The 13,175-nt window shown below is 46.2% G+C and overlaps 1 protein-coding gene across 3 annotated transcripts in view; it reads left to right on the top strand.

Annotated features, from left to right (window-relative positions):
* The window catches only part of WDR76 (WD repeat domain 76), a 48,164-nt gene that overhangs the window by 17,548 nt on the left and 17,441 nt on the right, over nucleotides 1–13,175 (top strand). For all 3 annotated transcript variants that reach the window (XM_084774309.1, XM_084774307.1, XM_084774308.1), the window contains 4 exons: nucleotides 4,230–4,356; nucleotides 5,989–6,090; nucleotides 6,188–6,231; nucleotides 8,144–8,297. In XM_084774309.1, coding sequence (XP_084630435.1) covers nucleotides 4,230–4,356; nucleotides 5,989–6,090; nucleotides 6,188–6,231; nucleotides 8,144–8,297 — 427 coding nt within the window. The remainder of the gene's footprint in view (nucleotides 1–4,229; nucleotides 4,357–5,988; nucleotides 6,091–6,187; nucleotides 6,232–8,143; nucleotides 8,298–13,175) is intronic.

The following is a 13,175-nucleotide window of genomic DNA, read 5'->3' as shown; positions in this document are numbered from 1 at the left end:
CCATCCTGCTGGTCTAGATTCATTCATATGCCCCACCCTGCCCGTTTGTTGTGTGGTGTGTAGTGTGTGCTGTGAGTGTGTGAGTGTGCATGCTTGTGTGCATGCAGGCATGCAGAAGACACTGGGGGTCTTCCTCTTATTCTCTACTTTATTGTCTCACAGAAACGGAAGTTCTCTTTTGAGTTAGGCTGGCCTGCTAGCTCTTGGCATCCTCCTGCCTCCACCTTCCCATGCTGGCCTTATAGACATGCACATCTACACCCTGCTTTTATGTGAGTGTGGGGACTCAGGCTCAGGTTCTCATGCTTGCAGAGCAAGTGACCACCCCCTGAGCCACCTCCCACCCCCTGAGCCACCTCCCTCCCTGAGCCACCTCCCACCCCCTGAGCCACCTCCCACCCCCTGAGCCACCTCCCACCCCCTGAGCCACCTCCCACCCCCTGAGCCACCTCCCTCCCTGAGCCACCTCCCACCCCCTGAGCCACCTCCCACCCCCTGAGCCACCTCCCACCCCCTGAGCCACCTCCCTCCCTGAGCCACCTCCCACCCCCTGAGCCACCTCCCACCCCCTGAGCCACCTCCCACCCCCTGAGCCACCTCCCACCCCCTGAGCCACCTCCCACCCCCTGAGCCACCTCCCTCCCTGAGCCACCTCCCACCCCCTGAGCCACCTCCCACCCCCTGAGCCACCTCCCACCCCCTGAGCCACCTCCCTCCCTGAGCCATTTTCCACCCCTGAGCCATTTCCCCAGCCCAGATTGTTTTCTTTTCTTTTCTTTTTATAGGTATGTCACATTTCTGCTGTTAACTTGCAGAGCTGTGCATGCCTTTCTTTCTTTGTTTTGTTTTTCTTTTTCTTTTAAATTTATTTTATTAATTTATTCAGATTACATCTCAGTTGTTATCCCCTCACTTTTATCTTCCTGTTCCTCCCTCCCTCCCTTTTTCACCCATTTCCCCTCCCCTGGGTCTGTGACAGAAGGGGACCTTTTTCCCAATCATAAGGTCACAGCCTTTAAAGTCTCATCCTGGTAGCCTGCTTTTTCTGAGTGCCACCAGGCCTCCCCACCAAGGGGAAGTGGTCAAATATGGGACACCAGAGTTCATGTCAGAGTCAGTCCCCACTCTCCACACAACTGTGGAGAACGTCCTGTCCATTGGCTAGATCTGAGTAGGGGTTCAATGCTTACAGCATGTATTGTCCTTGGTTGGTGCAGTAGGGTGAGCAGAACCCCCTGGGTTCAGATCCACCTGTCATGATGTTTTTCTTGTGGGTTTCTAGGACCCTCTGGATCCTTCTATTTCCCAATTCTCCCATATTTCCCTCACCTAGAATCATAGTAGGAAGTCCCCACATCTATCCTGATCTCCTGGTAAGTGAAGACTTTCATGGGACATCCCTTTTGGGCTAGTGTCCAATTATAAATGAGCATATATAGCCACAAGCAATATAAGGTATCTAGGAATAACTCTAACCAAGCAAGTAAAAGACTTGTTTTTCTTTCTTTCTTTTTTTTAAAGATTTATTTATTATGTATGCAATGCTCTGCCTGCATGTGTATCTGCTCACCAGAAGAGGGCACCAGATCTCATTACAGATGATTGTGAGCCACCATGTGGTTGCTGGGAATTGAACTCAGGGCCTCTGGAAGAGCAACCAGTGCTCTTAACCTCTGAGCCATTTCTCCTGCCCTCCCCGCAACCCCCTCCCCCGAATGTTTTCTAAGATGGAGTCCCACTGTGTAGCCTTGGTTAGCCTAGATCTCACCATGCAGCTCAGACTGGCCTCACACTTCTCCTGCCTCTGAGTTGTCTGCTGGAATCCAGCACTTGTTGCCTTCCTTGCTTTGTTCTACCGTGAGTGGCCAGGTTTTCATTATGAAGAGTGCTTCTCTGGGCACTTGTGTTGTGGGAGGTTGCTGGGGTTGGACCAGGGGCCTCACACATGATAGGCAAGCTCTTTCTCCCTCTGAGCCGTTGCACTCCAGCCACTGTTCTGAACATTCCCAAGTCTGAGCAAGTCTGGATGAGTGCGGGCTCTCTGGAAGCTGCTTCCTGTGCAGGATGTGTGAGCAGTGTGTAAATCGTTCATGTGCTCAGTGCTGGGGCTCACACCCAGAACTTCATGTATCCTAGGCTAGTGCTCTGCCTAGCACGGAGCTGCATTACCAACCCTATACGCTAGTTTTTGGAAGTAATTTCAGAGGCATCTCTTTCCTTAGCTCTCCTCCCCCTCCTCTTTGTTTATTCTTTTTCTTCTTGTTGTTGTTTTGTTTCACCACATTTTTTAGTGACTCATTGTGTGTGTTTATGTATTTGCAAGTGTGCTTGATGGCCAGGTGCCAGAGGCGTTCTCTCACAGAGATATAGTGTAAGTCATAGTTTTTCTTTTATAGTTGCTTATTGTTTTATTAGATACCATTTCTTTTTTTCTTTCTTTCTTTCTTTTTTTTTTTTTTTTTGGTTTTTCAAGACAGGGTTTTTCTGTGTAGCCTTGGCTGTCCTGGACTCTCTTTGTAGACCAGGCTGGCCTCGAACTCAGAAATCCACCTGCCTCTACCTCCGAGGGCTGGAATTACAGGCGTGCGCCACCACACCCAGCTTCTTTTTCTCTTTTCAATTAAAATGTTTCGTTAGGTTTAGTTAGTTTATGTGTACAGATGTTTTGCCTGCATGTTTTACCTGTGCACCACATGCATGTTGGTGCCTGAGGAGATCAGCAGGGTTTGCGTCCCCTGGGGCTGGTGCTATGGAGGATGATAAACTGCAGTGTGGGAGCTGGGAATCGAACCCAGGCCCTCTGCATACATAAGTGCTCTTGACCACTGAGCCATTTCACTCAGATCTTCCTGCCCCTGCCTCCCGAGGCCTGCGTCACTACTGCTGGGCACCTGGTATTATTCTGTTAGGCATACTTTGTTTAGTGGCTCTCCCTTCGTCATCTTAAGCTTTTCAGTTTAGATTGTTTTGGAGCCCAAGAGATCAGTGGTTAAGAGCACTTGACACTCTTGCAGAGTTGCAGGTTTGATTCCCTGCAGTTGCATTGGGAGGCTTTACCACTACCTGTGACCCCAGTCCCAGCACATCCGACACCCTCTTCTGACTGCTGTGGGCACTGTTTATATGTGGTTCACTGAAGGAGAGAGAAACCTGTTTCTGTTACAATCCCAAGTGTGGGATGGGGAACAGCCTTGAGAGAGAACAGGTGATGTTAATCCACTAGAAGGCAAACCACCTCCTGCGGGAGCTTGATTGTTGCCAGCTGTAAAGATCCGAGAACAGACTCTGGGAGGAGTTATATAAATGAGCCCAGAACTGGAGGCGGGGCCTTTTGAGACTTGGGATAGATTTGGCTGTTCATCTCTCTACTTCGAGACGCTCCTAGAGAGAACCGCTCGAGGGAAGGCTTCAGGGCTCCGGGTTCCTGCTGAGGCTCCGGGTTCTGGTTACTCCAGGTTCCAGCAGAAGAAATCCTGCTGATTACACCAGGAGAATCGTTCCTTGGAACTGATATCCTTACGGTTTTGTTGCTGTGCTCTTTAATCCTTTTTTTCCTATTGTTTAGGTTAGTTGGGTTAGAAGTGATGTACGCTTGGCTACTAAGTTCGTAATAAAATATATTTGTTAAGAAAATTGCGCCAACGGTTCTCATACTAGTAAGCTCTCATTACACACACACCCACACACGTGCCAGTGCAGCTGTGCATATTTATCTATATAGTGTGTGGCTATACCTCTAGTATGCATTTCTAGATGTTCATTCCGTAAAATTACTTAACATAGGACTGGAGAGATGGCTAAGTGTTCCTCTCGGGGCCTGGGCTTGGTTCCCAGCACTCAAAGTGGTGACTCACGAGCACCTGTAACTGCAGTACCAGCATGCCCTCTGGCCTCCTCCTTGGGCACCAGTCACACACGTGGTATGCATCAGCTCATACTGGCACACGTATATAGACATGAATTTGAAAAACTTTAAAACTTAAGCCGGGCGTGGTGGCGCACGCCTTTAATCCCAGCACTCCGGAGGCAAGGGCAGACAGATCTCTCTGAGTTCGAGGCCAACCTGGTCTGCAAAGTGAGTCTAGGACAGCCAGGGCTACACAGAGAAACCCTGTCTTGAAAAACAAAAAACAAACAAACAAACCAAAAAAAAAAAGAAAGAAAAAGAAAAATGTAAACACTTTAACTATTCAGTGAGAAAACCATGAGTATTTCCTCCACTCCTTTAGAAAGAGGCCTAAGAAGAAAGCAAACGAGATCGGATGTCGGAGGTCCATGCGGTTGTTGAAAGTAGAGCCTTTTGGAGATTCAGTACCAGCAGGCCCTGCAGAGCCAGCATTAGTAGAAGAAGAAAATGTAAGAAAAAGTGCAAATACAGTACATCTAGCTTAATCAAATACCGAAAACTGTAAAGTTTTTGAAATTAGACTGATGGGTCTCTGTTTGTTTCAATTTTATTGATTTAATACTTGGATGCTGTGTGGCTTTGATAAGACTTTAGAGGAGCGGTGGGGGCCACGCCTTTAACCCCAGCACTCGGGAGGCAGAGGCAGGGGGATCACTGTGAGTTTGAAGCCAGCCTGGTCTACAAAGTGAGTCCAGGACAGCCAAGGCTGGCTACACAGAGAAACCCTGTCTTAAGAACAACAACAAAAAAAAAAAAAAGAAAAGAAAAGAAAAGAAAGAAAAATTGAGCTTGCTATAGCAAAAAAGTCTAACCTATTCCGGCGTTTGCCTCCTCATGAGACGAGCCGTTATATAGGCCCAAACACTACTTAAGAAAAAATCGGCTAGTGAGTGGAAGTGCCCATGTGGAAGATGGTCTCCTTCAGGGGAAGGTTTTCTCTGACTGATCTTGGGAACTTTGCTTTTGCCTATGGTGGCAAAAGATTTCCTGCCCCCATTCTGGGTTTACCTGTAAAAACAAAATTAAAAGAAAAGAAAAGAAAGACAAAGACTTTAGATGTGTCAGCTCCAGGTGAGTTGTGAGCAAATCACTTGATCTCTGTTTCCACATTTGAAAGATGGTCTGGTAGGTCACCTGTCATCTCAGTGTTTGGGAGGGCTGGTCACAAGGTTGTGGAGAGCTAGGATTCATAGTTCTAGGCCAGCCTGAGCTAGAGAGTAAGCGCGTGCCTAGAAGAAAAAGGAAATGACTAGGAGGAAATGAAACAGGATCCACAATGTTCTTTATAGTAAATACCGAGTAAAGTGTGATCAAGCTGCTGAGGACCGTGCTGAGGAGCCAGCTCAGCGGCTGCCTGCTGGCCGTACAGTGTGAGGACCTGAGTGTGACTTCCCAGAACCCCTGTACAGCTGGGTGTGGCACCGTGTGTTTAACTCTAGAGTGCGATAGGCAGCTGGCCTCCAGTATGTAGCAGCAAACGGTAGAGACTGTTTCAAAATAAGATAGCCAACACCAGAGGCTGTTTGATTTCTACATATTTCTATATGTGTGATGTGGTGTCTGTGCATGTTCATTCACAGGAACACACATGTTATCCACGTACATCACATACACAAATGGAAAATGAAGAGGATTCCTTGATAAAGCTTAAAAAAAAAAAAACAACCAAACTGGTAATTTGTAGTCCAAGTAGTCCAGGGTGACCCTGAATTTTTGAGCTCGGTTCCAGTTCCCAGTGGGGGCTTTGAGGTGTGATCCGCAGTAGCTGCTGTGTCATGTTGCTAGGCAAGCACTCAGCCAAGTGAGATGCATCTTGGAATTTTGGAAGATTTGTTTCCTAGGGTATCACTGTATAACCGGGGCTGGCCTGAAACTCATGATCCCCCTGCCTCAGCCTCCTGCATGCTGGGATTGTAGGTGAGTACTACAACACACTGATTGAGCAACCAGCCACTCTGAATGCCTATGATGCCCCACAGTTGATGCTGAAAGCAAAGTAGTGACAGTGAGGACAAATCTTTTGGCCCCGTCCTCAGTGTATATTCTAGGGCAAACACCATTTTGCTTTTTCTTTTTGATAGCCTTTGTTACCTCCTGGACCTTTAGAAATGATCCCCGAAAACCAAGATGCCAGTGGTGGGCAGTTCAGAGCATCTTTGAAGACATGGGCAGAGATGAGCAAGGTATCACTTGGGATGGCTTACAGCTTTTAGAATCGCCTACTAAGGAGACTGCATGCGTGTGTGTTAACTTAGTCCTTTGTCTTTTCTGATGTTGCAGACAAGTAATGGGAAGACCCAGAAGGAGCTGTCTAGCATTAAAAGGTAAGCTAAAATTCTTTGCCTTTGCTTTACTGTTGACCTGGGTTTTATACTTTCTGATATGCTTGCAATGTGAAAGCTATAGTGAATACAATGACAGGAAGCCTTGCAAGTAGTGAAAAGTCATCCCTGCTGTTTCTGTGCGTACCATTGCCTGCTTGCTTCTTTCCTTTGCAGTGCTGGGTATTGAATTAAAGCCCTGAGTGTACTCGGCAAGTGCTCTACCACCGAGCTCCGTCTCTAGACCTAGTTATTATTATTGTTGTTGTTGTTATTGTTATACAATATTCTGCCCACGTGTGCCTGGGTGCCAGAATAGGTTCCAGATCTCACTATAGATGGTCATGAGCCACCATGTGGTTGCTGGGAGTTGAACTCAGGACCTTTGGATGAACAGATAGTGCTATTAACCTCTGAGCCATGTCTCTAGCCCTCTAGCCCTATTTTTTATACATAATTTAAATTTATTTACTTTTTTTTTCCGAGACAGTTTCTCTGTGTATCTCTGGCTATCCTGAACTCTTTTTGTAGACCAGTTGCTGGCCTCAACTCACAGTGCTCCATCTGCCTCTGCCTCCTGAGTGCTGGGATTAAAGGTGTGCACCACCATGCCCACCTCTTTTTTTTTTTTTTTTAAGACAGGACCTCACTCTATATTCTGGCTGGCCTCAAACTCACAGAGCTCTATCTGCCTCTGCCTCCCGAGTGCTGGGATTAAAGGCTCAATGCATTTTAAAGTATTTATTTTATGCGTATGAGTGTTTGCCTACATGTACATGAGGGCACACTGCATGTGTCTGGTGCCTGCAGAGGCCAGGAGAGGGTGCTGAATCCCTTTGGGACTGGTGGTAAGGTGCTAGGGTGCTGGGAACTGAAGCAGCCCCTTGGCCTGTGTTTTTGAGGATCAGCACGCTGTCCAGGCCACTCTGACCTGTGCGGCTCATCATAGCCCACCTCTTCATTCTCACACATTCAGGCTTCCCTGCCTAGGGAATGGCTCCAGCCTCAGGGGGCGGAGCCACAGGGGCGGAGCCACAGGGGCGGAGCCACAGGGGCGGAGCCACAGGGGGCGGGCTGCCTACCTCAGCTCATCAAGATAATTTTTCACAGACAGGCCAGCTGGATCTTGATGGTCTGTCTTCACAAGGATTCTAAGCTGTGTCAAGTTGAAAGTAGAATTAAAGCCTGCAGGCCGTCAGGCCTTGGCTTTGCGGTGCCTGCGTCTCAAATTGCTGAGAGTACAGCCTTCAGTCATAGGTCTGGCCCGACACTGCTGCCAACTGTGCGGAGACAGGGATTTTATCTCAACCCTAACGTTGCTTGGCATATAGTATATGCTCACTGTTGGATAAATGAATTTACATTTTAATGGTCTAACACTTACACAGTTCCACCTTGTACCCTTTTTCATGGGTGTTTGTACATTTTCTAGAGCACACTTTCTCCCATCCATTTGGTATTTGGAGCTAGTTTCTGTTCAATTCTCTGTGTGTGTAAATGTAAACCTAATTGTAGACATGTCTTAGATTCCCAGACATGGGACTAATGCGTCAAACATTGGGGACATCCTTATGGCTTTTATTATACACTATTGAATTGTTTCCCTGAAATCTTTTCTTCTAAAAATCTTCTATGGAGCTGGGTGTGGTGGTGCACGCCTTTAATCCCAGCACTCGGGAGGCAGAGGCAGGCGGATCGCTGTGAGTTCGAGGCCAGCCTGGTCTACAAAGTGAGTCCAGGACAGCCAAGACTACACAGAGAAACTCTGTCTCAAAAAACAAAACAAAACAAAGAAAAACGTTGACTAATTTGGTTTCTTTTGTCACCTGGAAGTTGGATATTGGCCAGTATTTACTCATTGTCCTTTTTCTTTTTTGAGTTGTTTTTGAGATTATTTTTAATTTACCAATTTCAGCTATAAAGCCTACTTAAGTGGAATGGTCATCAGAGAATCTACAGTTCGTAAAGTGACCAGCGGCGCCATCTCCTCTATAGCCCTCCACCCATCGGAAGTGACCACCTTGGTAGCAGCAGGGGCCAAGTCTGGGCAGATTGGACTTTGGGATTTGGTAAGGTGGTGGTACCTTTTGGAAGATTATCTAAAGTCTGTCTGAAGGGTTGCCTTAGAGAACAGCGTACAGTATTCATTTATAAATGGGGCTTAAGAGTTGTAGGGATTTTTTGTTTTGTTTTGTTTTTTTTGTTGTTGTTTGTTTGTTTTTCGAGACAGGGTTTTTCTGTGTAGCCTTGGTGTCCTGGACTCACTTGTAGACCAGGCTGGCCTCGAATTCACAGCGATCCACCTGCCTCTGCCTCCCAAGTGCTGGGATTAAAGGCATGTGCCACCACTGCCTGGCTGTGAGAGTTGTAGTTTTATGCTGTATGATCCCAAAATTTGGAAAACTGGCAGAATTTGAATTTGTTTTTATAGAACTTAAACATTTTTAGCTTGAATATCTTTAGCCAGCTGGATGTAAGTTATCTGGCAGGAGGCATTAAATGTATACGTGAAAAACTGCATGGAAAGTCTGTTTAGGGGGCTGGAGAGATGGCTCAGTGGTTAATAGCTCTACCCGCTTTTCTAAAAGACCTGGGTTCAATTCCCATAGCCACAACTGTCTGTAACTCCAAGATCTGACACCCTCACACCAATGCACATAAATTAAAATTAAATAAATCATTTTTAAAGTTCTTAACTCTTTAAATTATGTTCAAAATAGGGTCTGTTATGATCTGAAGTTATGTTCAATTATTTTTTAAGGTGTGTGTGTGTGTGTGTGTGTGTGTGTGTGTGTGTAGACCAGGCAGGCCTCGCAATCCCTGAGCTCTGCCTGCCTCTGTTTCCCAGGTTCTATAAAGAGCCCCCATGCTATGCTGAAAGTTCTTTTTAATTTAAACATTTATGTGTATGGACTTGTTTTTGCTTGTATGTACTATATTCCATGCGTGGTGCCCACAGAAGCCAGAAGTCCCCTGGGACTGGAGTTACAGACAGTTGTGAGCTGACGTGTGGGTGTTGGGAGCTGACACAAATCCTCTAGAAGAGCTCTTAACCACTGAGCCATATCTCTAGCTTGTTTTATTTTTTAAATTGTGTGTGTGTGTGTGTGCGCGTGCACGCGCGAGAACTCACGCCACAGTGCATGCATGTATGGAGATCACAGGACAACCTACCATGGCTGGTTTATACTGTGCTGGGGACTGAATCCAGGGCTTTGTGTGTGCTAGGCAGGCACTCCACCAACTGAACTATATCCTCAGCTCCTATTTGCTTGTGTATTTATAAATATAATTTCTGTGTTTCTGAGACAGAGCTCATGTAGTTCAGGCTGGCCTTGAGCTCAATATAGTGACCAACATGTTAGATATATTTTCTTCTTTCTCTCTTTCCCTCCCGCCCCCCTTTCTCTTATTTGTTTGTTTTTCCAGATAGGGTTTCTCTGTGTAGCCCTGGCTGTTGCAGAACAGGACCAGGCTGACCTCGAACTCAGAGATCTGCCCGCCTCTGCCTCCCAAGTGCTAGGATTACAGGCCTGCGCCACCACGCTCGGCCCTCTCTCTTTATTAAACAGAGCCCAGCTGTCTGTCCTCCAGCTTGGGAGGCTCTTGCTCCACCTCTCAAGTGCTGGGCATTGCAGGCTGTAGCACTCAGCCCAGCTTGCTTATCGCTGCGGATCAAACCCAGCACATCGTACCTGTTAGGCAAGCACAAGCACCCTACTAGCTGACCTTCATCCCCAGCTCCTGCCCCCCATTTTAGTTAAGTCAGAGAATTATTTTGGACAGTAATTTGAGGAGCAAATCAATAAAAATAGGTATGTACTCTTCTGTGTGTAAAATCAAAAGAAATTCCAGACTTGTGAGTTTGGAAAAAAAAAAAGTTACTGGGCATAAATAAAGTACAGGCTGGGAGTGTGTAGCTCAGTAGATAGGGCATTTGCCCAGCAGGCAGGAAGCTCTGGGCCGGAACAGCTTAAAAAGGATTGATGCTCAGCAGGCTGGGTAGTAGCTTAGCTGTTAAGAGCCCTGTTGCTGTTCCAGCAGACCCGGGTTCTGTTCCCAGCATCCACATGGCAGCTCACAAGCTTCCGTCACTCTAGTTCCAAGAGATCCAATGCCCTCCTCTGGCTTCTTTGGGAACCAGACACCATACCAACATGCTGTGGCATTCATGTATATGTAAAATAAAATAATTGTTGTTTTGTTCTTTGGGTTTTTTGAGACAGAATTTCTCTGTGTAGCCTTGGCTGTCCTTAACTCACCCTGTAGACCAGGCTGGCCTTGAACTCACAGAGATCTGAAAAAAAAATTTTTTTTTTCTTTTTCTTTTTGAGACGAGGTCTCTGTATAGTCCTTGGATGTCCTGGAACTTACTTTGTTGACCAGATTGGCCTTGAACTCAGATCCAACTGCCTCTCTGGAATGCTGAGACTAAGTGTGCCACTATGCTTCCTAGCTGTAAGATAAATCTTTAAAAAAAAAAAAAAAAGGCTGGGCATGGCGGTGCGCTCCTTTAATCCCAGCACTCAGGAGGGAGGCAGATGGATCTCTGAGTTTGAGGCCAGCCTGGTGTACAGAGTGAGTTCCAGGACAGCCAGGGCTACACAGAGAAACCCTGTCTTGGTGGTGGTGGTGGTGGCAAAACAAAACATGGTCAGGGTCAAGCATGGTGGTGGCACACCTGTAGTCCCGGCACTTGGGAGGTAGAGGTGGTTGGATCTCAGTTCATGTCCAGGCTGGTCTGCTTTTTGAGTTCCAGTCCAGCCAGGGCTACATAGTGAGACCCTGTCTCAAAAATCAAAGATGAAACAAAACAACAAAATTAAAACAAAAGATGAACTGCTGATCAGAACTGAGATGTGTTTTTATAGCTTTATGTATACGTGTGTGTCGCCTCCATGTACATCTTAGTGACAAGCACCTTCACCTCCTGAGTCATCTCACTGTCCCACGCTTTTGTGCTTGTTACATTTTTAAAATATTTAAAAATACTTTCCCCCCTCTCTTTCCTGTCTCCAACCTTTCCCATTTCCCCCTTGCTCTCTCAAATTCATGGCCTCTGTTTCTTTGATTATTGTTATATGTCTGTGTGTCTCTTCCTAAATTTAATCTGCTCAGTCCATATGATATTTTTATGTGTATGATTTCAGAGATGACCACTTGGTATTGAATTACTTTTTTTTTTTTTTACTAATTTTAAAAAATTTTAAATTTAGCTGGGCGTGGTGGCGCACGCCTTTAATCCCAGCACTTAGGAGGCAGAGGCAGGTGGATCACTGTGAGTTCGAGGCCAGCCTGGTCTACAAAGCGAGTCTCGAAAAACCAAAAAAAAGAAAAATTTTAAATTTAAATTTTATGTGTATGCCTGTTTTGCCTGCATGTATGTCTGTACCAGGTGCATGCCTAATTTCCATGAGGTTAAAGAGGGAACCAGGAGTTGCAAGTGTTGCGAGGTGCCATGCAGGTGCTGGGAGTTAAACTCTGCAGGGCCCCCTGTAAGAGCAGCAGATGATTTTAATTGCTGAGCCAACTCTCCAGCTTTTTTTTCTTCTGTTTTGAGGCAGTATCTTGCTATGTTGCTTGGACTAGCCTTAATGCCACATCTCCAGCTCCAGTGATCCTCATGAGTAGCTGTGATTATAAGTGTATGCCTCTGCTATCTGCTGGCAGAAACTCTTATTTTTTTAAAAGATGTATTTATTATGTATTTGGTGCTCTGTCTGCATGTACACTTGTAGGCCAGAAGAGGGCATTAGATCACATTATAGATGGTTGTGAGCCACCATGTGGTTGCTGGGAATTGGACTCAGGACCTTTGGGAAAGCAGCCAGTGCTCTTAACCTCTGAGCAATCTCTCTAGTGCTCCCCCGACCCCCTCTTTTTTTTGCCACTGTTATGAAGAAACTAGTTTGATAGTTGTCAAAAGCTTGATATGTTAAGTTAATGTGACTGGATGTTGTTAAACTGAATATTAGGAAGCAAAGAATTTCGCCAGGCGTGGTGGCGCACGCCTTTAATCCCAGCACTTGGGAGGCAGAGGCAGGCGGATCGCTGTGAGTTCCAGGCTAGCCTGGTCTACAAAGTGAGTCCAGGACAGCCAAGGCTACACAGAGAGACCCTATCTCAACTCCCCCCAAAACAAACAAACAAACAAACAAACAAGAATTTCAATACAGAGTAGTTGGTTTTGGACCTGTGAGATGCTCAGAGGGTAAAGATGCTTGCCACCCCGAACTCACATGATGGAAGGAGAGAACCAACTCCCACAGGATCTACACATGTGTGTCATGGCTTCTATATGGGCATGTTGGTGTACACATATGTACATTATGTTTTTTTAGAAAGTTCCTGGTTCTGATTGTCTGGGAGAGTGAATGTAGGTAGACTATGTTAAAGTTATTTTTATAAAACTGTTTGTTTCTCAGTTTCTCTCAATTTGGCTGTCACACAAATAATTGAGACTCTATTATATTTGTTTAATGATAAGCTTCACAACACAATAACTGAGCAGTTGTTACTGTATTCTTAACCCTCTAAGCTGATTTGGCTTCCTCACTATGTACATCCCAGAGATACTTGCACTTTGTAGCTTTGCCGGCTCCAGCTCCTCTCCCGATGTCTTCTGGACCTCTGCCTCTTACTCCTCCTCTGGCTGGCAGGAAGTCCAGCCCTATTCTCTCCTCTGCTCAGCGATTGGCTGTAAGATGCTTTATTGGCATACCAGGGGACAATTAGGGAGTAGTGTTTACATAACATCGAGACAGGAGACTCTCAGAACAAGGATTGCAAGCAGATATGGGGGGCAGCAATCAGCATTTGAATTACACAATCATCTTATGCCTATAAGAATAAGCAATATAGCCGGGCGGTGGTGGCACACACGCCTTTAATCCCAGCACTCGGGAGGCAGAGGCAGGTGAATTGCTATGAGTTTGAGGCCAGCCTGG

The sequence above is a fragment of the Acomys minous genome (genome assembly GCF_964271855.1).
Source record: "Acomys minous genome assembly, chromosome: 3".
Classification (NCBI taxonomy): Eukaryota; Metazoa; Chordata; class Mammalia; order Rodentia; family Muridae; genus Acomys; species Acomys minous.
This window is presented reverse-complemented; position numbering and strand designations above follow the sequence as displayed.